At 36.2% G+C, this 23896-nt stretch overlaps 1 protein-coding gene and 1 long non-coding RNA gene across 2 annotated transcripts in view; one reads left to right on the plus strand and one right to left on the minus strand.

Annotated features, from left to right (window-relative positions):
* Positions 1-23896, plus strand: part of LOC110610499 (protein LSD1) — a 36247-nt gene that overhangs the window by 6934 nt on the left and 5417 nt on the right. The window contains exons 3-4 of the mRNA XM_043954591.1: positions 8337-8453; positions 22048-22158. Coding sequence (XP_043810526.1) covers positions 8339-8453; positions 22048-22158 — 226 coding nt within the window. The 5' untranslated portion in view covers positions 8337-8338. The remainder of the gene's footprint in view (positions 1-8336; positions 8454-22047; positions 22159-23896) is intronic.
* LOC122723184 lies at positions 18644-19293 on the minus strand. The gene is made up of 3 exons (XR_006350130.1): positions 19154-19293; positions 18948-19052; positions 18644-18850 (listed from the first exon to the last, which is right to left on the minus strand). It is a non-coding gene; the product is annotated as an uncharacterized LOC122723184 (long non-coding RNA).

Below are 23896 nucleotides of genomic sequence, written 5' to 3' on the forward strand. Positions count from 1 at the left end.
AATCCCTTGGGAGAGTTGGTCAACCTGAAATAGACAGAAAGTGTAGAAGAATATCAAAAGCAATTCCAATACCTCTTAGCACAAGCTAATACGGTTCGGGCAGACCAGTACATTGATCTTTTGATTGTTGGATTAACCGAAAGTATACAATTGGATGTCGAAATGCAGAATCCTTCCAATTTGGTCACAGCTATGAATCTTGCTCGATCCTTTGAAAGGAAACAACATATGGGTAGGAATGTAGGCTATCGAAAAAATATCAAAAAAATATCTGGTTGAATCAGAAGGCTATGCAAGCTCCTTCCACCAGCAAGGCACTGTTGGGGATGGCAGCAGGCTCCACGGCTATTTCCGGCAGTAGTAGCAATGCAACTCCGTCTATAAAAAAATTATCCAGAAGTGAAATGGCAAATAGGAGAGCAAAAGGATTGTGTTACAATTGCGATAAATTGTATAGCCTCAGACATCAATGCAAAAAACTATTTTGGTTAGAACTGGAGGCTACTCATGTGACACTTGAAGAAGAAGGCTTTGAGGGCAATCCGGCAATTTCATTGCATGCAATCATAGACTTAAGAATCCCAGAAACATTCATAAATCCAAAACCATGCAACTGATAGCTGAAATACATGGTTGTCTAATGGTGTTGGTGGACTCGGGCAGCACACATAATTTTCTTAGCCAAGTAGCAACCCAACGCTTGAAAATAGCAATTGATCAACATAATGGTCTGCAAGTGACGGTAGCAAATGGCTAAAAAATTCCTAGCACGGGGAGAAGTGTTTTTTCCAATCGACTTTTACATTATTCCCCTAGATGGTTTTGATATTGTTTTAGGTGTTCAATGGCTGCTCACATTAGGCAAGATAAAGTGGGATTTCAATACCCTAATCATGAGTTTTCAGCTTAGAAACCAATGCATCACCTTGGAGGGACTCCACTTTGATCCTCTACTACAGGTTCACTCGATTAGATCCACTACTGACCAACAACCCTTGGATGCATTACTAGAGGAATTCTCAATCCTCTTCCAAGAACCCACGGGATTGCCACCTATCAGGAAATATGACCATCACATCTGTTTACTTTCAAGTTCTTCATCGGTAGTGGTCCGACCATGCCGCTATCCTTACCTTCAAAAAGATGAAATTGAGAAACAATGTGATGAGATGCTGCGCCAAGGAATTATCTGTTCAAGCCACTCTCCTTTTTCTTCACCAGTATTGTTGGTTAAAAAATAAGATGGGTCATGGCGATTTTGTGTGGACTACAGTTAGCTGAATGCTAAAACAGTGAAGGATAAATTTTTGATTCCAGTTATGGATGAATCATGGAGCCCAGTATTTTACTAAGCTGGACTTACGATTCGGCTATCATCAAGTCTGGATGAAAAAAGAAGATGTGGAGAAAACAACATTTCGAACTCATCATGGGCACTTTGAGTTTCTAATAATGCCCTTTGGCCTCACCAATGCTCCCTCAACATTTCAAGCATTAATGAATGAGGATTTCAACTTTATCTTTAGAAAGGTTTTCTTTGATGACATTCTGATTTACAGGAAAACATGGGAGGAACATTTGTATCACATACAATTAGTATTTTAGTTACTTCATTCCCATTGCCTATCCTTAAAACAATCAAAGTGCTCATTTGGAGAACAAGTTTCCTATTTGGGCCACATCATTACTGCTATAGGTGTATCTGCAGATGCCACCAAGATTCAAGGCATAACAAAGTGGCCTCTCCCACATTCTATCACAACTCTACGCGAGTTCCTCGAGTTGCCTGGCTATTATAGGAAATTCATTTGAGATTATGGTACCATTGCTGCACCGCTCACACAACTTCTCTCAAAAAAAAAAAAAACTTCAACTGGAATAATGAGGCAGCAGCTTCTTTTGCAAAATTAAAACAGGCCCTGATTCAAGCCCCAGTCCTCTGCTTGCCAAACTTTGAAAAGGAATTTGAAATGGAATGTGACGCATCTGAAATTGGAATTGGGCGCTGTTTTGCACCAACAACAACATCCTACTGCCTTTCTCAGTAGAAAATTGACCGTTCGACACTACACATTAGCTGCCTATGAACATGAATTGATTGGACCCTGATCTTTAGGGAAGGTCTTTTATCATCCGAATGGATAATTATAGTCTCAAATATCTCTTGGAGTAATGTCTAGCCCCATCTTCCCAACAACACTAGCTTAGCAAATTGATGGGCTTTACTTTTCCAGTAGAATACAAGATGGACAAGCATAATGTAGTGGCATATGCACTTTCTCGCTGACATGAAGAGGAAGGACAATTGATGGCAGTTTCTTCTCCCACCGTTATGATATTTGGTGGCATTCGACAGGAGGTTGCAAATTCCACAAAGTTGTCTCAGTTGCAACAACAAATTTCAGATGGGCAAATGGATGCCGCGTGGACAATACGCGATGGGTTGCTTCTTGTAGAAATATAATATTTTGTTGTTGTATTTCATAATAAAGATTACAACCTATTTATATATAAAAGACGGTATCTAAACAGGAAGGAAAATCAAATCTATGATTATACAATCCCTAAGATTAAGCAACTAACCCATCTATTAATATTTACTTCCTATAATCTATAACACTCCCCCTCAAGTTGGAGCATAAATGTTAATCATGCCCAACTTATTACATATATAATCAACTCGTCCCATACAACTTAGCAGACACCGAATTTGTGAACCCAACTTCTTCCAATAATTGACGTACCCACAAAACTTCACAAACGGTTTTTGCCATAACTCAATATTCAGATTCAGCACTAGAACGGGAGACCACATTTTCTCAGCTTGGTAAAACGTCTTACACACATCATAAATACAAGAAATATTCCCTTTGCCAGAATATAGAAATTCCAAATACTCCATTAATTCTTTAACAAATTCAGAATGATTAATAAGACAAATCACCTCACTGTGAATAGAATTTCGAATCTGTGAACAGTACTTCGATGAACAGTACTCGTGACTCGTGAACAGTACCCGATGAACAGTACTCGTGAATAGTGCCCGATGAACAGTACTCGAGAACAGTACCCGATGAATAATTCCCGTGAACAGTACCTGATGAACAGAGCCCTAGGTCTCCAAATGTTACCCTTTATGGATAACCCAAATGAACAGAGCCCTAAGTCTCCAAATGTTACCCTTTATGAGTACCCCAATTGAACAGAATCCTAAGTCTCCAAATGTTACTGTAACCAAATGAATAGAGCCCTAAGTCTCCAAATGTTACCTTTTACGAGTAACCCAAATGAACAGAGCCCTAGGTCTCCAAATGTTACTCTTTTATGAGTAACCAAATGAACAGAGCCCTAGGTTTCCAAATGTTATCCTTTTATGGGTAACCCAAATGAACAGAGTCCTAGTTCTCCAAATGTTATCCTTTTATGGGTAACCCAAATAAACAGAGCCCTAAGTCTCCAAAAGTTACTCTTTATGGGTAACCTAAATGAATAGTATCAAAAAAAGCCTCCACCCAACACCCAAACGAACTGCGAATCTGACAAGGGAGCTCCAGGGCGACTTTGGTATCCTCTTTAGGTGAATGGTGAGAGACAAATATTATCCTAGATGGATAACACAAAAGAACAGGAGTCCTGAGTCTCCAAAAATTTAAGACTTGACGAGAGAGAAAAAAATAAATCTCTACGAACCTGGCTCTGATACCATGTAGAAATATAATATTTTGTTGTTGTATTTCATAATAAAGATTACAACCTATTTATATATAAAAGACGGTATCTAAACAGGAAGGAAAATCAAATCTATGATTATACAATCCCTAAGATTAAGCAACTAACCCATCTATCAACATTTACTTCCTATATTAATATATTTATTTCCTATAATCTATAACACTTCTCTATCATAATAGGATCTACCTTCTTCCGGATTCACTATTGATCCCTACGATAATAAGTGCTATCTACGGTGGCACCCACGAAGGTGCTCAGAAAATGCGTCATCGCATTCGCAGTGATTTCTTCTGGACAGTTATGAAGTTAGCACTTAGGGAATTTGTAGATTCTTGTTCTATTTGTCAAAAGAATAAAACACTAAACTTGCATCCTGTAGGGTTACTTCAGCCCCTTGCACTTTCATCTCAGATATAGTCCGATATATTAATGGATTTAATTGAAGGTTTGCCGAAAGTGAAGACTAGTTTCAGATAAGGATGAGCTTTATTAGACTAAGAATACGCTGTCATAGTGCTATTTTAATCTGATAGGGATTTTGCTATTTTATTTTAAGTAGGACTTCTGATTTACTTAGGACTATTTGTAATTTTTATTTATAGAGATGAATATTATGAATAAAGCAAGCATATTCTGAGATACAAATCGATATTAGAGGCTCTCTCTTTAACGAGCCTTGAGGTAATGGGGCTCCCTCCAAAGAGCTCCATCACAGCAATCATAGGTTCAGCAAAGCTAGTTTATCGACTTGAGGTAACGGGGCTCCCTCCAAAGAGCTCCATCACAGCCTTGAAGAAACAGAAATAAGGGAAAGGCTGCTGCAGCTGAAGATTCGGCAGTTTATGGACCCGTGATGAGATCCTTATCCAGAGAACTCAACACTAAATCTCCCTTTTATTCTATGTAGTTAAACCATATTGTATCAATATATTTGCACTGATGATTGTTATAAAGTGGTCTTCATTTTTTTTAATTCCATTAGGTGTACTTAAGAAGAATTGCCAATTTGTTAGCTCCATTGAACAAACATTATTTTGGGTTTTGTTTTTCCTGAATCGCTTGACCCTTATGCAACATGTGCAACAAATTGATAACAAGAAAAGCAGTTTCCCATTTATCAGATGTGCCAGTTCCATTACCTGTTAAGTTGTTCAATATCTTCAATTTGATTTGAAATTGCTAGTACAATGGGCTTCTGCATGCATTTCTATTTTATCCCTGCCTTTCGAAAGAATGAAAGAAAACCATAACTATATAATCGTGTCAGTGGGCTTGATAGGAATATGGAGTATTCTAGAACATACTATAACAGAAATAAGGTTTGTTGGAGAGAATTGGGGATGGAAACATGAGATAAGACAGTTGGCAAAGAGAGCAGAAATTTTTATAAATAGAGGAAGAGGAGAATGGAAAGGGGATCTTTTCTTATTGTAATTGCAGCTATAAGCTAGGGCTAGTCTTGATGGTTGGGGAACTGAATTCGTAGGGGGTCTTCATGACCATTTTAATCCTTTCTTCTTTGATTGTATCATTGAGTTCTTAACACAAACAATATATCAAAAGGCATTCTGCCATTTTTATTAAATATATAGCATTACATATCCTCCATTATTCTTCTGTCTTTTCTAGAAATATATTCATCAAGTTCCTAGCCTTATCAATTGGCCTGACCTACCGGATTCGAACTGCTTTCGTGGGCTTCGAAAACAGAATCCATTCCCTTCCTAGAAACGATTTAAATATGAGTTATTACAATATTTTGGTGAAGCTAACAGCAACCATTCCACTGCGGATTTCATTGCTGATGAATTGAAAGGCTCAAAATAGAGATTGAGATGGGTTTGAACCTTTTGCAACGATGGAGTTCAATTTCTTTGAAGATGCTTTTTGGAGTTGTTTGATTAGGCGGAGCACAAAAGGATCTTCATGAGTGGTTGCAACTTGAAGAATCTTGGGAGGAATTTTTGATTTTATTCCAATTGAATTGATCTTTATAAGATTTGAGTATTTATACGCAAAAAATTAACTTAAATTAGGAATATTTACAATAAAAATAAAATCTCTATAATCAAGCCTAATTAGGATCCCAAAGATATGAATCCTCCTAATTAGGAACCTTTTATGTTGGTCTAACACTTCCCCTCAAGTTAGTGCATAGATATCATACATGTCGAACTTGTAAACCAAGGTGTGATAGGTCTTGTTGCTGATCTCTTTGGTAAATACATCATCTAGCTGTTCATCGAAAGTCACATGATTTAATCTCAAGGCACCATTTATTAACTTCTCTTTAATAAAGTGTCGATCAATCTCTATGTGCTTCGTTCGGTCATGTTGAATTGGATTGTGGCTATACTGATGGCAGCTTTATTGTTACAGTATAAGAGGAGTTTGTTCCTCTCTAACAGTTTCAATTCCACAAACACCTTGTGCCATCACTCTATATTTCACCTCAGCACTTGATCGAGCAACAACACTTTGCTTTTTGCTTCTTCAAGTGATAAGGTTTTCTTCCACAAGTGTGCAGTAACCACTAGTCAACCTCCTATCATCAAAGGATCTAGCCCAATCTGCATCTGTAAATGCGTGTATGCGAAGATGACCATGTTTAGAGAATAGGAGGAGACCTTTTCCAGGAGCAGACTTCAAGTATCACAAAATGTGAAAAACAGCTTGCATATGAGACTCATAAGGATCATGTATAAACTGACTGACTAAGCTGACTGCATATGCTATTTTGTCTCCATTGTCAGAAGTTTGTTTCACAAGAAGGTGTCTGGTGAATCAAGAAGATCAGGATTTTTTTGGTTTGACATGCATAAAAGATTCAATGCCGCAAATTATTTCAACTATTCAAAGTGAGCACATTGAGGTATTTTTCCATTATTTGCAAATTGGATTGTGGTGAACTCCTTTTGGTACTGTGTTCTCAATGGGTCTACGATCTAGCTTGTGCAATTTTATTCTTAATTTGGATCCTCATACTGTTGTGGAACAATTGGGTTTTTCCCTTATGAAAATACTGGACTCGTAAAATTTTCACTTCAGTCAACCATCAGTGTTCTCTTCAACATTTCTCATGTGTTCAGTGAATATTTATATAATTTTATCATTTATAAAGGCCAAGGAGGCCTGAAGTTTGTAACTACGATGTAACCAAAGAGGTGCAACAATGAAGGATTTCCATCTCAAGTTAGCAACAAGATTTGGTGGGTCTCATCTTTCATTGAATTCTTGTCTGACTTTCATGATAGGGAGGGTTTATGTTTAATTGACTTTCCATTGAGATCACCACAGTGGATTGCTAGTAAGTTTTCTGAGGACAAATTAATTGATGAGTTTATGGCTATTTTCATTTTCAAGATGGTTGACTTGGTTAAACTGGTGAAGTCAGGAATCAGAAACGGAAATGCAAATTGCTTCACTGCTCTTGAATTGTTTATTGTTCCAATGCGGATAGTTTCAAGCATCGAAATAGCTCTTATTTCTCATTAATCGAATCAAGTGCTTCAATGGGGCTTATGTTTGTATGGAAATTCTTTTCAGCCGGTACTATCCAATTGGTTATTGTTATTGTTATAGACTAAAATGTCTACAGAGGAATGCCTATGTTCCACCACTTACCCAATCACAATCATGTCCCTTCTCTTATGCTGCAAAATCTTCAGTTATCACATCCATTATTTTCTTATTTTTGACTCTGTTGATGGCTCAATACACTTCCATAGCAGTGTTGATGGAAAGAGCTTATTGGACAAGTCAATTGCAAACATTCAGCCTTGAGGACAAAGCTAGTTTTTTAGGGGATAGTAATGATAGGAATATGGAGTGTTCTAGAATATATTATAACAGAAAGGATATGGTTTGCTGAAGAGAATTGGGGGTGGAAACATGTGATAGGACAACCGGCAAAGAGAGCAGAAATTTATATAAGTAGAGGAAGAGGAGAATGGAAAAAGGACATTTTCTTGTTGTATTTGCATCTATAAGCTGGGGCTAGCCTTGTTGGTTCGGGAATTGAATTCCTGGGGGTCTTCATGACCATTTTAATCCTTTCTTCTTTGATTGTATCGTTGAGTTCTTAACAAAAACAATATATCAAAAGGCATTATGCCATTTTTATTGAATATATAGCATTATATATCTTCCATTCTTCTTCTGTCTTTTCTAGAAATATATTCATCAAGTTCCTAACCCTATCAGGATCTTAAAAGTTAGTTTGGAAGTTGATTATGTTGTTCAACTAATGAATGCAATACTTACATTTGGGGATATTAGCTTGAATATGTCATTTATGTGTTGGCAGGTGGAGATATTTGGTATTCGGAAATACACTACACCTCATACCATCCTTTAAATAAGCATTTAGATACAGTACTATGCTGTACATGCTTATGATCCAAATTGATAAAATTAAAAGCGTAGTTAGTGTAGACGTAAAGTTCAGGGTTAATATGAACTAATGTAAATGAGAGAAGTTTTGCATCCATGTGGAAGTATACATATAAACTTTGAAGTTGATGATGGTTTTGAATGTGTTCGATGGTCTTGCATTAATTCTGTTGAACTAATTCTTATGTTGATTTTCTTTTTTCAAATTGCAGCTATGCAGGGCCAGCTTCAGTGTAGCGGGTGTAGGAACATTCTTCTTTATCCAAGGGGAGCAGCAAATGTCTGTTGTGCATTATGTAATACAATCAATTTTGTCCCTCCTCCTCTAGGTACACGTTTTTCCTATATATGATTTTTTAGAGCAGTTTGTGGCTATGCCATGCGTTTTCACATTCTTGAAATAACTTGCTATACCTTTTACAGTTTTTCCATTTGTCTTCTTTAAGCTTGGAAACTTTTTCTAAGTTCATTTTTGCCTCTAGATACGATGAACATTCTCGTCCTGTTTTTCTCCCCACTATGTGTAAATTTTATTAGCAAAAGTGCTGACGCTAGTTGATTATGATGGAATGCCGAATACATCAAAATCTCCAAACCTAGTGGCACCCTCAACTTTCATTCAAAACCATTTAGCTAGCAAGGTTTATATATATATATATATATAAACTAATAAACACAAGTTCTGCACTGTGAATACATGTGCCCTCATAAAAATTTCTGCCATAGCAGATTTCAGGCTGATTGCTGATTTTTTATTTTAGCAGATCTCAGGCTGATTGCTGATTTCTAGGTCCTGAATTGTAGCTAATTTATTTGTTGTCTTTCATATAAAGATTCCTGGTTAGATCGAATTCTTTGTGTATAAATTGATGAATACATTGTATGTAAAATATATGGAAAAGCAATAAAGCTCAGTATTTCCCTAAAATCTTCAAGGATCAGCTGGTGATTTGAAGGAAAAATTACTGCAGCAATATCATGATTTAGCTCTTGGGGGGCACTTTGGAATTCATCCTACTTATGTTAGGTTCGAGAGGAACTTCTATTGGCCTGGGTTACTTGCTGATGTAGTGTTTACTGCTTAAGCAGATTGTTGGGATCCTAATTAGGTTTGGTTATAGAGATTTTATTTTTTGCCTATATTATAAATATTCCTAATTAGATTTGCTTCTTTATGTATAAATACCCAAAGCCTGTAAAAATCAATACAATTGAAATAACACTGAGAATTCGTCCTAAAATTTTTCATGTAGTTTCATGGGTCAGGCAATGTGATGTGTGTGCTAGGTGTAAACCTGAGCATTCTGCTCCTGTGGGGTTATTACAACCTCTGTCTACTCCATCACAAGCATGGTAATGCATATCAATGGATTTCATGAGCAATTGCCTAAATCAAAGGGTGAGGAAGTGATTTTGGTGGTGATTTGTAGACTAACTATATATGGCCATTTCATAGCTCTTTCTCACCCATACGCTGCTGCTGCCTCTATTGCTAAGATATTTTCCGACTGGGTGTTCAGACTTAATGAGTGCCACTTTCAATTGTGTCTGATAGGGATAAGGTGTTTAGCAGTCTCTTCTGGAAGGAACTTGCAAGTTACTGGGCACTAAATTGGCCTATTATACTGCCTATCTCCACGGTCTGATGGACAAACAAAAAAGCTTAAATCAGTTCCTTGAAAATTACTTGAGATGCATGGCCCATCATCATCGTTGATCCTTCTTCATGGTTTAAGTGGCTTCCCTTTCAGAATGGTGGTATAATACTGTTATAAGTTATAGAAAGTAAATATGTTAATATAGGAAGTAAATATTGATAGATGGGTCAGTTGCTTAATCTTAGGGATTGTATAATCATAGGCTTGATTTTCCTTCCTGTTTAGTTACCGTCTCTCATGTATAAATAGGTTGTAATCTCTATTGTGATAAACAACAAATATTATCTTTCTACATGGTATCAGAGCCAGATTCGTAGAGATTTATTTTTCTCTCTCGTCAAGTCTTAAATTTTTGGAGACTCAGGACTCCTGTTCTTTTGTGTTATCCATCTAGGATAATATTTGTCTCTCACCGTTCACCTAAAAAGGATGCCAAAGTCGCATTGCAGCTCCCTTGTCAGATTTGCAATTCGTTTGGGTGTTAGGTGGAGGCTTTTTTTGATACTATTCATTTGGATTACCCATAAAGAGTAACTTTTGGAGATTTACGCCTCTGTTTATTTGGGTTGCCCATAAAAGGATAACATTTGGAGACTTAGGGTTTTGTTCATTTGGGTTACTCATAAAGGGTAACATTTGGAGACCTAGGGTTTTGTTCATTTGGGTTACTCATAAACGGTAACATTTGGAGAGTTAGGACTCTATTCATTTGGGTTACTCATAAAGGGTAACATTCGGAGACTTAGGGCTCTATTCATTTGGGTTACTCATAAAGGGTAACATTTGGAGATTTAGAGCTCTGTTCATTTGGGTTATCTATAAAGGGTAACATTTAGAGACTTAGGGCTCTGTTCATCAGGTATTATTCACGGGAATTATTCATCGGGTACTGTTCACGAGTACTGTTCATTGGGTACTGTTCACATGGTACTGTTCATCGGTACTGTTCACGCCGAGTACTATTTTCTGATTCTGTGTTTCTTTTGTTGCTATCGTTTTTGGGTTGGTTGTCCTTATGGCTGAAGTTAAAACCACTACCGTAACTGATGTGATTCCTATGATGACTAAAATCACGGAACACAAATTGAATGGATTTTCCGATCAGGGAATTTTGATATCTGCAGATGAGTATGCACAATTCATCCAATACCAGGCATCTATAAAATCTTCTAATTCCTCCTCTATCACTGCAATTGCCGAGTCAGGTAACTCTACTGCATGTCTTGTATCTTCATCCTCCAAATGGGTTATTGATTCTAGTGCTACCGATCATATGTCAGGTAATTCTATCCTTTTGTCCAATCTTGAGTCTCATACATCGCCTTCTTATGTTACTCTTGCTGATGGCACTAAATCATCTGTCATGGGTTCTGGTCATGTCAACTTAACCCCCTTCTCTTTCTGTATCCTCTGTGTTATGTCTCCCTAAATTCACATTTAATTTGCTTTCCGTGAGTAAACTCACTCGTGCATTGAATTTTTGTGTCTCATTCTTTCCTGATCACTGTGTTTTTCAGGATCTTTCGACGAAGCAGATTATTGGTAATGGAAGTGAGTCAGAGGGTCTTTACGTCTTGGATCAGCAACTACCTCGATCTCCTCGATCTCTGGTATGCTCCATGCGTTTAACACCTTTTGATGTTCATTATCGTTTAGGGCATCCTTCTCTCTCGGTTTTGAAGAAGTTATATCCACAGTTTCATTCTCTGTCTATTCTAGATTGTGAGTCTTGTCAATATGCTAAACATCATCGTTTACCTACACTGTCTCGAGTCAATAAACGGGCTTCGTCTCCCTTTGAGTTAGTCCATTCAGATGTTTGGGGTCCTTGTCCTGTTGTGTCTAAGTCTGGCTTTAAGTATTTTGTTACTTTTGTTGATGATTTCTTTCGTACTACTTGGTTATTTTTAATGAAGAGTCGTTCAGAATTATTTTCTATTTTTTGTGCATTTTATGCTGAAATCCAAATCCAATTCAATACTTCCATCCGTATATTGCAAAGTGATAATGCTAAAGAGTATCTCTCTGGGGAATTTCAATCTTATTTGTTACAAAAAGGGATTCTTCATCAGTCCTCTTGTGTTGCCACTCCTTCACAAAATGGAGTTGATGAAAGAAAAAATCGACATCTTCTTGAAGTAGCCAGAGCCCTCTTATTCCAAATGAAGGTACCTAAATGTTTTTGGGCTGATGCTGTATCCACTGCTTGTTTTTTGATCAATCGCATGCCTTCCTCCATCCTTCATGGTGATATCCTTTATAACATTTTATTTCCCACTAAATCTTTGTTTCCTATTGAGCCACGTATCTTTGGTTGTACTTGTTTTGTTCGTGATGTTCGTCCACAGGTTACTAAATTGGATCCCAAATAACTCAAATGTGTCTTCCTTGGCTACTTTTGACGTCAGAAAGGGTATCGTTGTTTTTCTCCTGATCTGAATCGGTATCTTGTGTCTGCGGATGTAACATTCTTTGATTCCACTCCGTTTTTTCCGCCATCATCTGTTTATAACACCCGGGAGGAGGAAGATGACCTCTTGTTATACACTGTTCGCTCTTCGTCTCCTCAGACTACTCCTACACCTTTCGCTCATGTGCCAGGTCGCCCTCCCATCTTTCATGTGTATTCCAGACGCTTAGAGGACTCTGACTCCGTTCCGCTACCCGCTTCTTCGTCGACCGATCCTGCTCCTACTGATCCTTCATTGTCTGATTTGGATTTACCCATTGCTCTTCGCAAAGGTAAACGTACTTGCACTTATCCTATTTCATCTTGTGTCTCTTATGATCAATTATCCTCCTCTTCTCGTTGTTTTGTCACTGCTTTAGATTCTATTTCAATTCCCAAAACTGTTATTGAGGCTTTGTCCCATCCTGGTTGGCGTGCTGCAATGGAAGAGGAAATGATGGCCCTTGACACTAATGGTACTTGGGAGTTGATGTCCTTGCCCCCAGGAAGCGGGCTATTGGGTGCAAATGGGTGTTTGCAGTGAAAGTAAATCCTGATGGATCTTTTGCTTGCCTCAAGGCCCGTTTAGTGGCCAAAGATTATGCACAAACTTATGGAGTTGACTATTCTGATACATTCTCCCCAGTTGCCAAGCTCGCATCTGTCCGATTGTTTATTTCCTTGGCGGCTACTCATGATTGGCCTTTGTATCAACTGGATATTAAAAATGCTTTTCTTCATGGTGATCTTCAGGAGGAGGTTTATATTGAGCAACCACCTGGTTTTGTTGCTCAGGGGGAGTCAGGTAAGGTTTGTAGACTTCGAAAATCGCTTTATGGCTTGAAATAGAGTCCTCGGGCATGGTTTGGCAGGTTTAGTGAGGTGGTCCAACAGTTTGGAATGAAGATGAGTAAGTGTGATCACTCAGTGTTTTATAGAAATTCTGATAGTGGAGTAATTCTGCTTGTAGTATATGTGGATGATATCGTTATCACAGTAAGTGACATTGTTGGCATCACATCCCTAAAAGAATTTCTGAAAACACAGTTTTATACAAATGATTTGGGTTCCTTGAAATATTTCTTGGGAATCGAAGTTATGCGGTGTAAGAAAGACATCTTTTTTGTCTCAAAGAAAATATGTTCTTGATTTGTTGGCAGAAACAGGAAAATTGGGTGCTAAGCTTTGTAGTGCCCCAATGACCCCTAACCTTCAACTTATCACAAAAGACAGTGAGCCATTTGCAGATCCTGGAAGGTATAGAAGATTAGTTGGCAAGCTGAATTATTTGACGGTGACTCGTCCTGATATTGCATATTCAGTGAGTGTGGTAAGTCAGTTTATGTCTTCTCCTACTGTTGTCCAGTGGGATGCTCTGGGACGGATGCTCTGGGACAGATTCTTTGTTATCTTAAAGGGGCCCCAGGGCGAGGCCTATTCTATGGTAACCATGGGCACTCAAATATTGAATGCTTTTGTGATGCTGATTGGGCAGGCTCGAAAGTTGATAGGAGGTCAATTACTGGGTATTGTGTTTTTGTGGGAGGTAACTTGGTCTCATGGAAAAGTAAGAAGCAAAATGTGGTCTCCCGTTCTAGTGCTGAATTTGAATATCGAGCTATGGCACAAGCCGTTTGTGAAATCTTGTGGGTACGTCAACTGTTGGAAGAAGTTGGGTTCACAAATTCGGTGCCTGCTAAGTTGTGGTGTGATAATCAAGCAGCTATCCACATTGCCTCCAATCCAGTATTTCACGAGAGGACTAAACACATCGAGATTGATTGTCATTTTGTTCGTGAAAAGGTCCAACAAAAGATAATATCAACAGGACATATCCGAACTGGAGAACAATTAGGAGATATTTTCACTAAAGCTCTAAATGGGACTTGAGTTGATTATATATGTAACAAGTTGGGCATGATTAACATTTATGATCCAACTTGAGGGGAGTGTTATAAGTTATAGAAAGTAAATATGTTAATATAGGAAGTAAATATTGATAGATGGGTCAGTTGCTTAATCTTAGGGATTGTATAATCATAGGCTTGATTTTCCTTCCTGTTTAGTTATCGTCTCTCATGTATAAATAGGTTGTAATCTCTATTGTGATAAACAACAAATATTATCTTTCTACAAATACCAATTACCATAGCAGCTTCAAACTTACACCATTTGAGGCCTTGTATGGTTATTCTCCAACATCCATTCCATTCCTAGAAGAGATTACTACATCTGTTCAAGCTGTTACAGATGTGCCTATATACAGGCAGAAAATGTTAACTATTCTGAAAGAGAATTTGCAGCAAGCTCAAAATAGAATTAAGCAACAGGCGGATAAAATGTGGACTGAGGAGTATCAAGTGGGAGATTGGGTGTATCTCAGATCACGGCCTTACCGACAGACTTCTTTGGCTATAAGGAAGCCACTGAAGTTGGCAGCAAAATTCTATGGGCCTTTCCAAATCACTGCTAGGGTAGGAGCCGTTGCATATTAACTACAGTTACCTCCTGAATCTGCAATCACCCAGTGTGGCTCTCCTTCTACAGCTGCCAACACTAGCAGAGGATCTTATTGCTGAAGTTGCCCCTGAGAAGTTGCCGTAAACTAGTCATTAATAGACAAGCCTCGAATGTTTCTCAAGGATTGATTAATTGGAAGAATCTGCCTGAAGAGGATGCAACGTTGGAAGACCAAGCCTTTTTTCAAGCTCAGTTTCTTGCCCTAAGAAGGTTCTCGAGAAGAGGGTATTATCACATATAGAAGGAGGAGATATAGGAATAAATGAGGCTCGGGAATTGGAGGGGAAAACTGTTGTAACTTGTAACTGCTAAGAGAATGATAGGGATAGGAATGGGTAAGCTTCAGAGTATGGAGAAACTTCTAGAATTGAGTGAGCTGGAATTGGGTGAGCTGAAATATTCTTCTGTCAGAGAGAATGTTAGAGAGAATTTCGAAGGGAGATACATGGAAAGAAGCCAGCTGGAAAAGAGTATAAATAAGGGATGAAATGGGGAGTAGAGGGGTCAGGTTTTGAGTACAAATTTCTTTGTTACAGAGGTGCAGGATTCCTGCATGGACATTGATCCTAGGGGTTCTTATGAGCCATTTAATTTCCTTGTTGGTTCCTTTTTATTATTCTTATTTCTAGGTAGGGATTGTAAATCTATGAAAGGGTTGCATTGTTAGAGTTGTATTGTTTTTCATTATCAATCTGTACAAGTTCTCAATACTATTTTAGATACTCCATTGTTCTTTCTATTTTTTAGGTTTTTGTGTTCCTAACTCTATCAATTGGTCCGACCTGCCGGATCTTGAAGAACTGGTCCACAATGGAATATAGAATAGAGAAGGTAGAGAAGAGATTAGAGAAGATAGAGAGGAATATAATAGTCTTCCAAGAAACCTAAATGTCTATCATTGCGAGCTTGAAGAAAAATTTAATAGGATTGAGCATTTACTTAATTATTATGGAAGGAAGCAGCAAATGGAAATGGTGAAGCTCCTCAATATCTTCATCAACATCAAATCAGTGGTGAGTTGGTGACTGTTCATAAAGAAATAGGGTATCCGAACACACATTTGGGAACTGCTCAGCAGTTGGGAACTATTACAGGGTATATCGATGATGAGGTTTCCCAGTCGGTCACCGTATTAGTTCCTTCATATCCTATTTGCGAGTATTATCCATTAAATGAGTTGTGTTGAATCCCACATCGGTTGTGAAAAGGGTAATGTGCCCCTTATATGAGCCATAGGCACTCCTCCCCTTGAGCTAGCTTTTGAGGTGAGTTAGGCCTGACTCAAATTTAATATAGCATCAGAACATCCCCATCCGATATTGGGCCTCCCATAAATATGTCACGCACCAGTAAAATTCTGGGCGTGAGAGGTGTGTTGAATCCCACATCGGTTGTGGAAAGGGGTAATATGCTCCTTATATGGGCCATAGACACTCCTCTCCCTTGAACTAGTTTTTGGGGTGAGTTAGGTTTGGCCCAAATTTAACAAGTTGCAAGGAGAAGTTAAGGTGAGGATCAGTTCTCACGAGGCCCTTGATTCCTATGGAAGGAAGGAGGCAACATGAAGGCTCCAGAATCCAGATTCTTGAAAAAAATGACCTATTCCTGTGTTATTTTCCTACATGTATGTTGGAGAAGATGGGACTGGGTGTTGGGCCTAGACTGAGAGCACCGTTGGGACTTGGGAGAAGGAAATCCAACTCTTTCGACGGGCCTAATTTTTGGTCCTTTAAAGTTATTGCACCACCTAGACAGGCCTCCAGAGAAATGTATCAGCCCAAATAATTTTGAAAGCTCACATCCCAAGCCACTAGATTTAAGCCCATCAAAGTTGAGAAACATAGAGATACAACCATTGTCTTCTCCAATGATGCATACATTTTTCTTCCATCCCGATTTCTCCAAACTGGTTCATATTTCTAGCAAAATTTTTCCTCCTAATTTCAACCCAGAAGCTGCAATTAATTTTAGATTTTGGGATTTTTCAATCAAGTAAACTTCAAGAAAAGGGATCTATTACAATTAATCCATTTATAGTAAGGTTGGAAAGCGAGGAGAGTCGTAGTTCCCTGTCGCAAAACTCGGTTCCACATTTCCTAATTCAGATTCAAGATGCATTACAATGTGCTACATTTTATATCAACTCACATCTTATGGCCATTTTCTAAGTTTTGAATGTAAAGCATTTAGTACTGCTTTTAAAAGAAATGTGGAGGTGTGGGGTAGAGGAGTTTCTATCTTCTACTCAAAGCTTATGGATTTAATTTTTAGAAATATTTGGGTGAAGTTCTAGAAGAGGTGTTGATTAATTGGCTGGAAATTCCATTGGTTTTGCTTCAAAAGGGAGAAAGCATTCACATTGGTTCAAAACACAAATTATATTGCAAAGATGAATTTCTGCATGGGGTTGCGATTTTACAACAGAAGCTGCAGAATTTACATTTTCACTTCAGATGGAGAATCAAGAAAATATTTAGAGAGTAATCCAATGCTGGGGAAGTTAATGATATAGCATTTGCTCTTCTGAACAAGCAATTATGCATCATCTTATTGATAGGGAAGATTAAAAATTATTCTGTGCAAATTCATAATGCCAAAGCAAGGGTGAATAAGGTGAAAATAGAGCTTAAGGATCTGCCCGCTGAAACCTTTTATGCCTCTTACATATTAATGGAGTTGCTAGAGAATTTCTTGCTTGAATTAATTCTTTTGTATTTACTAGACTACCTTGAGGACAAGGCTATTTGTAAGGGGGTGATATTGATAGGGATAGGAATGGGTAAGCTTCAGAGTATGGAGAAATTTCTAGAATTGAATGAGCTGGAATTGAGTGAACTGGAATATTCTTCTGTTAGAAAGAATTTTGGAAGAAAATACGTGGAAAGGGGCCAGCTGGAAATGAGTATAAATAAGGGATGAAATGAGGAGTAGAGGGGTCAGGTTTTGATTACAAGTTTCTCTGTTACAGAGAGGTAGGATTCCTACACGGGACATTGATCCTGGGGGTTCTTATGAGCCATTTTAATTTCCTTGTTGGTTCCTTTTTATTGTTCTTATTTCTACCCTCTTATTTCTGGGTAGGAATTGTAAATCTGTGAAAGGGTTGCATGTTTTCCATTATCAATTGGTACAAGTTCTCAATACTATTTTAGATCCTCTCCATTGTTCTTTCTATTTTTTAAGTCTTCTTTGTTCCTAACTCTATCAAGAATCTGTTGTAACTGTTAGAAGAAGTCTATGGCAGCTTCAGTATACAAGTAGTAAGCTGCACTGTACTGAGAATCATCGAAGATCAATAATATCCTCCCTCAATTCTACTCAATACTCTCTGTTCTACTTTCTTTTCTCTCCTTCTCTTTATTTCTTCCTTTCTATCTCTAAAGCAGAACTCCTAATCTAGGGTTTCTACATGCTGTTTGCTGGGAAAATTTTTGCATGTTAATTACAGAAAGAGATCTCTGAGTGTGAATTCAAATAGAAGTTAAGGGTTCTGCTGAACTTTTCAGTAAAAGTCTAGGTTTTTTTTCTTTTCTTTTCTTTTCTTTTCTTTCCTCTTTTCTCTTTTTTTTTTCTTTTAGGGGGTGGGGGATGGGTGGGAGGGAGAGAAGCAATCATTGATTTGGCTGTTTTGAGTTTATTCATATTTCAATTTTTCATCAGCTAAACTTTGCTAGCAAATGATTGCTTGGAATGAGCTTAAACTACAATATGGTGGACAATTTTTTAAAATTCACTTTCTTACTCATATATATATATATATATAAATTAGTGATGTCAAGATTCTATCTATAATGTATATAAATGTGTGAAGAGTGAGGGGGAACACTTCAAATTTACTTAAATACCCTTACTATGGATTATTCATATTTCAATTCGTCATCAGCAATTTAAATTTTGTGAAATTCAAAGGAAGGCAGAATTATAAAACAATAATAATCATAAAAATAAGATAGAGAGGACTTAGAAGCATGACCTGCCAAGCATCCATGTGATTCCTCATACTTGATGAGCCATTGATGGCAAGAACATATGCACCCAGAATTCTCCTTTAATTAAATAAGGTTTCAACATGGTGCATGTAACAGCCCAGCTCAAACTTCTGCACATAGAGTCAAAATTAATCCATTATATCCATGAAAAGAATGAAGGCAGAATTACATTAAAATATAAATAAAAATGATGGTTAGAAGAATGACCTGCCAATGCATTTAAAATCTCTTTGAATTTGTTTCTCACTTCCCAATTTATTAGAATTTCAGGTGCGTAAAAAACAAAAAAATGATTCCTCTAGCTTGATGAGCCTGTATATGTGGGAAAAAAAAGGGTTAAAATTTTAACATAAAGCAAATAAATTTTATTATTGACCTTGATTGCAAAGAAATAATGACAAAATGATACTTACGAACTCAAAAGCAATACAGTGCTCATTTTGGAAGAAACACATCCAACAGTTGAAAACTTATCCTTCACTGATCTGTGTAATAGAATCATAGAGTGAATATTTTCTCATATAAGTTCAATTTGCAAATTGGAAAGAAAAAGCAATTTCTAAAGTTCAAATAATAAAACTTATTGTTAATTCAAATATTAGAAAATTTTTGAATAAATTTAAATTTAATAAATAGATAGTATTAAAATATTAGATAATTTAGATAAATATATTTAATATTAAAATAAATTAATTGAAATAATATTATTAGCATTAATATTAAAGTAAATTAGTTGACATAATATAATTATATTTAAAAATTAGCAAACAATATGGTTTACATTTTTACATAAAAATAATAGAATACAATGTTTAATTAATATAATAATTAATTTTTAAATATTATTTTAACAGTGATCGTAATTTGCATCAAAATTTTTATTACAATTTTTAATTTAAAAAGTAGTTATTGTATGATCATAATGCTATTTGTATTATTAATTCATAAAGCTCATATGTTATTGAATCAATTTAACTTAATTATTATTGGGTTTTAGGAGGATTGTTACCTCGTTATACGACGTCCCATTTGATTTGCAGGTGTAACGGCCGTTACATAATGCCAACTTACGTAACAGCCATTATCGACTGTGAAATAGCAGTAACGACAGTTACCAATAATTGAAATTCTTTTATATCCTTTCTCTTTTGCCTCTATTTTCATTTTTATTAGTTTCTATACTTTTCAGTAGCTTCAAAGGCAATATATTTTAAGTTTTTTATTCCCTTTCTCTTTCAAATTTCAATCTTTCCTGCATATTTCTCATATCAGCTTAGATCCATACAAAACTACTATATTTCTAAGCTTATTTCTTCTAAAAGTTAGTTAAATTTTATGTATTTTAGTTTTTAGTTGCTCTTTTTTCCCTTTTTCAAAAGTTTTTTTATGGATTAAAGTATTAGTTTTGAGTTAAAATTATACTTTGAGTTATAATGTTTATTTGATCTATAAAGATTATATTGGTTTTTCTTATTTTAAACTATATAATGTTTAACTTAAATTAAATAATCTATATTTGATGTATCTATATTTATTATGCATTTGTGTACATTATTCTGAATTAAATCTAATCAATATCATTTTATTTATGAACTTTGCAAATTTTTTGAAAAATTTGCATTGTGCCAAACCGTTATCTTTACGTTACTGTCGTTACAAGCCTGTTTCTACGACCGCAACCAAGATCAAGATCGTGATTCAAAACCATAGTTGATACTATAAGGTTTTTTATTAAATAATTAATAATTACTTATTATAATAATTATTTATTATAATAATAAATAAATAATTTTTATTAGTTATTAAAATAAACACATTATAATATATTATATATTAAATTATGAGTACAACGGGTAAAGTATCGTGCAATGCATGATCGGAAAAGAACTAATATTCCTAAATGTCAGTGTTATGGATGGTTAGTTCCTGATTGGAAAATACTATGCACTTCTTCAACCGTTTGAAGCCGAACAGGCGCGAAATTCATTCTTAACTCTTGATTCTTGTGCATGTCATCTCTAGGTCGTTCTTGTTTATGTCTTTTTTTTCTGGATTTAATAAGGAAGAAATTGATGTTTTATTTTCATATGTTTTGTCATCTCTAGGTTGTTCTTGTTTGTTTGTCTTTTTTTTTTTTTGGATTTAATAAGGAAGAAATTGATGTTTTATTTTCTTTTGTTTCCATTATTTGTAATCATAATCATTATTACTAAAAGAGTGGATATTACATTTTTAATCATTTATTCCACTTTAGGTTGAAATGTTAACCAAACAAAATAATCATGATTATAAATATACTGATTATTTCATTATATAAAATTTTGATTCCAGTTTATGAAAATCATCCTTAATTATTGAAACTTGGCTTGTATCACAGTCAATCTTAAAAATAATCATCATGCATGCATAAAACGCAATTAACATGTTAACATTATGTAGTAGAAATGAACAAGTGAATCTTGAAAGAGATATTTTATTTTATTAAGAAAACTTCTACTGACAACTTGCATTACTGAGTGATGCAAAACAAGTGGAGTTATGGGAATTATGGGGTGAGAAACAAATTCTAAAAAGATAGAGAATCCAAAACAAATACAAATTTTCATAGGTATCTATAGTTTATCAACTCGTTCTATTAATACCTAATTGGGAATATTAAACTAAAACAAATTAGGGAAACTAAACAAGTAACCAACTCGGACTAGGAAAATAGTAAACCTAATATAACGGAATTCCTAAATAATAGAACTCTAATTTTGCTAATTCTATAATGAATATAATTCCTAAGTTGAATTTTCTTCCAATTCTGCATCACTAAGCTTCCATATTTTTAATTAATATAATCTTAAGTTAAGTCTTCTTCCAATATTTGCATCATTGGACCTCTTTTTTTCTTTCCTTTTTTTTTTTTTTTTGGGGGGGGGGTTCCCCAAGAATGTTTGGACCTATGAGACTTTGGTAGTTTTTTTCCCCTACTCTAATAATGGTCCTTTTGAATTCTATTTCAAACCATTTCCAAGCAGCTGCTAATTTTTTGGATACCTTTTAAATAGCGGGACAAAGATATCTCTATTGACATTTATAAAAAAAAAATTGCTTGCTCTTAATTTTTGAATAATTATGGTTTGTGATTGTATTATATATAATTATGAGTGATCAAACATTTTCAAACTATTATGCCTAATACTTTAGTGTAATTGTATTTATGTTTTTATGTAATAACTTGAATCTATCATATAGATGCTTAGAAATGTTATAATATAAGAAACTTCATTTGATAGTCTGAATTTTTATGATGCCCTTGCAGGGATGGAAATGTCACATCTTATATGTTTAGGTTGTCGGGCATTGCTGATGTATCCACATGGGGCAACAAGTGTAAGATGCTCCTGTTGTCACACTACAAACCCTGCGCCAGGTATAAATCTATGACATAGAATTCTTGAACTGGGCAAATTAATTTGCGGGATTGATTGATTTGAAAGAAGTAAATTTTCTACTTGTTCGTAAATATCAAATGGATTAGGCTTGTAATTTCATAAAAGGATTTTTTTTTTTAAATTCTTGGTTGACATTTTTGTTAGATATTCTAGAAGAAATAAGAAGTAGCTAGAAGTGAGTAAGAAGTAGCTAGAAGAGAGTTTGTTGAGGAGCCAGTTACAGAGTTTTGGAGGGAAATAATCAACCAATTCTGTTAGTGACAGCTGGACTCTCGAATATATTAGAGTTGATTTGTAGACAGAAGAGGCATGATTTGAATGAAATAATACATCTCTCCCTCTCAATTCTCATTCTCTTCTCACCTTGCTCTTCTTTCTCTCCATCTATCTCACCAATATCTTCTCCTTCTCATCTCATCTCTATTCTACTTTTCTGTCAACTCACCTCAGATTAACAACCTCACGTTATAATTTGGTATCAGACCCGGTCCTCTACAGGCCAACTTAAGGTGTTAGCTCAGTTTGGATAATTTCCATCGGAATTTCTTTTACCAGTGATGATGAGATCCACGGCTGTTAATCAAGAAACAAGAATGGTCAAAATGGAGGAACAGATCAAGTTAATGCAGGAAAATGCGAAAAGAGATAAGGAGGAACTGCAAGAAGAAATCAAACAAAATGCTGTGGAAACAAGGAATGCCATCTTGGAGGAATTAAGAAGCATCTTTGGAGTTGCCATTCCCGACAAAGGAAAAGGAATCGTAGGAGAAGGAAGCAAAGGAGTGGGGGAACCCGCAATGATTCACTCAGTTCCAGCTGTGCCCCGAAGGAGTGGGGGAACCCGCAATGATTCACTCAGTTCCAGCTGTGGCTGTTGGGGCAAAGGCATTCTGCCCAGTCCAAAAGGGATCGTAATTCCACCCCTGAGGGATTTCAACAGCTCAGGCTATGTTGTCGACTCCCAAGGCATGTTGAGATTCATTCCTAAGATTAAATTGGTGACTTGTGATGGCAAAGGCCCTAGAGCATGGATTAGAAAATTCATAAAGTATTTTGAGGTGTATAACATTCATGGAGAGCATAGGGTAGCTATAGAGAGTCTATTTTTGATTGATAAGTCAGATGCGTGGTATCACAACTGGATACAAAGCGAAGGGAGTCATTCTTGGGCTGAGTTTGAAAGGGAATTATGTGTAAGATTTGGGGAGGAAGGGTTAGAAGATGTGATTGAAGAATTAATGAGAACTAGACAGGAAGGAAATATGGAAGAATATCAAGATAGATTTGAGGATATAAGGATTAGAGTGGAAAGGGTTATGCCTAGTTTGGGTGAAGCTTATTTTTCGTCAGTGTTCATTGGTGAATTGCGGGATGATATCAGGCCCATTGTAAGAATGCTGAAACCAAATACCTTAGCAAGTGCTTTCCAGATAGCCAGGTTTCAAGAGCAATTTCTTATTGGTTCCAGGAGAACAAATGCTTCCTTTAAACCCACTTCCAGCAATTTCAAACCCAGTAACCCAACCTTTACAACCAGCAGCCCATTCAAAACTGCACCCTTACAACAAAATTTTCCCCATGCCACTAAACCCCCAAATACCGAAGCTTTTACCTCTCAAAAAAAAAAAACCCAGTAACATCCAAAAATCTTCTCCTAGCCAGTCAAATGCTTGCTTCTAAAGGATACAAGGATTCTTTACTTAATTGGGAGAAAAT

This window comes from Manihot esculenta, chromosome 3 (genome assembly GCF_001659605.2).
Source record: "Manihot esculenta cultivar AM560-2 chromosome 3, M.esculenta_v8, whole genome shotgun sequence".
In the NCBI taxonomy this organism is placed as follows: Eukaryota; Viridiplantae; Streptophyta; class Magnoliopsida; order Malpighiales; family Euphorbiaceae; genus Manihot; species Manihot esculenta.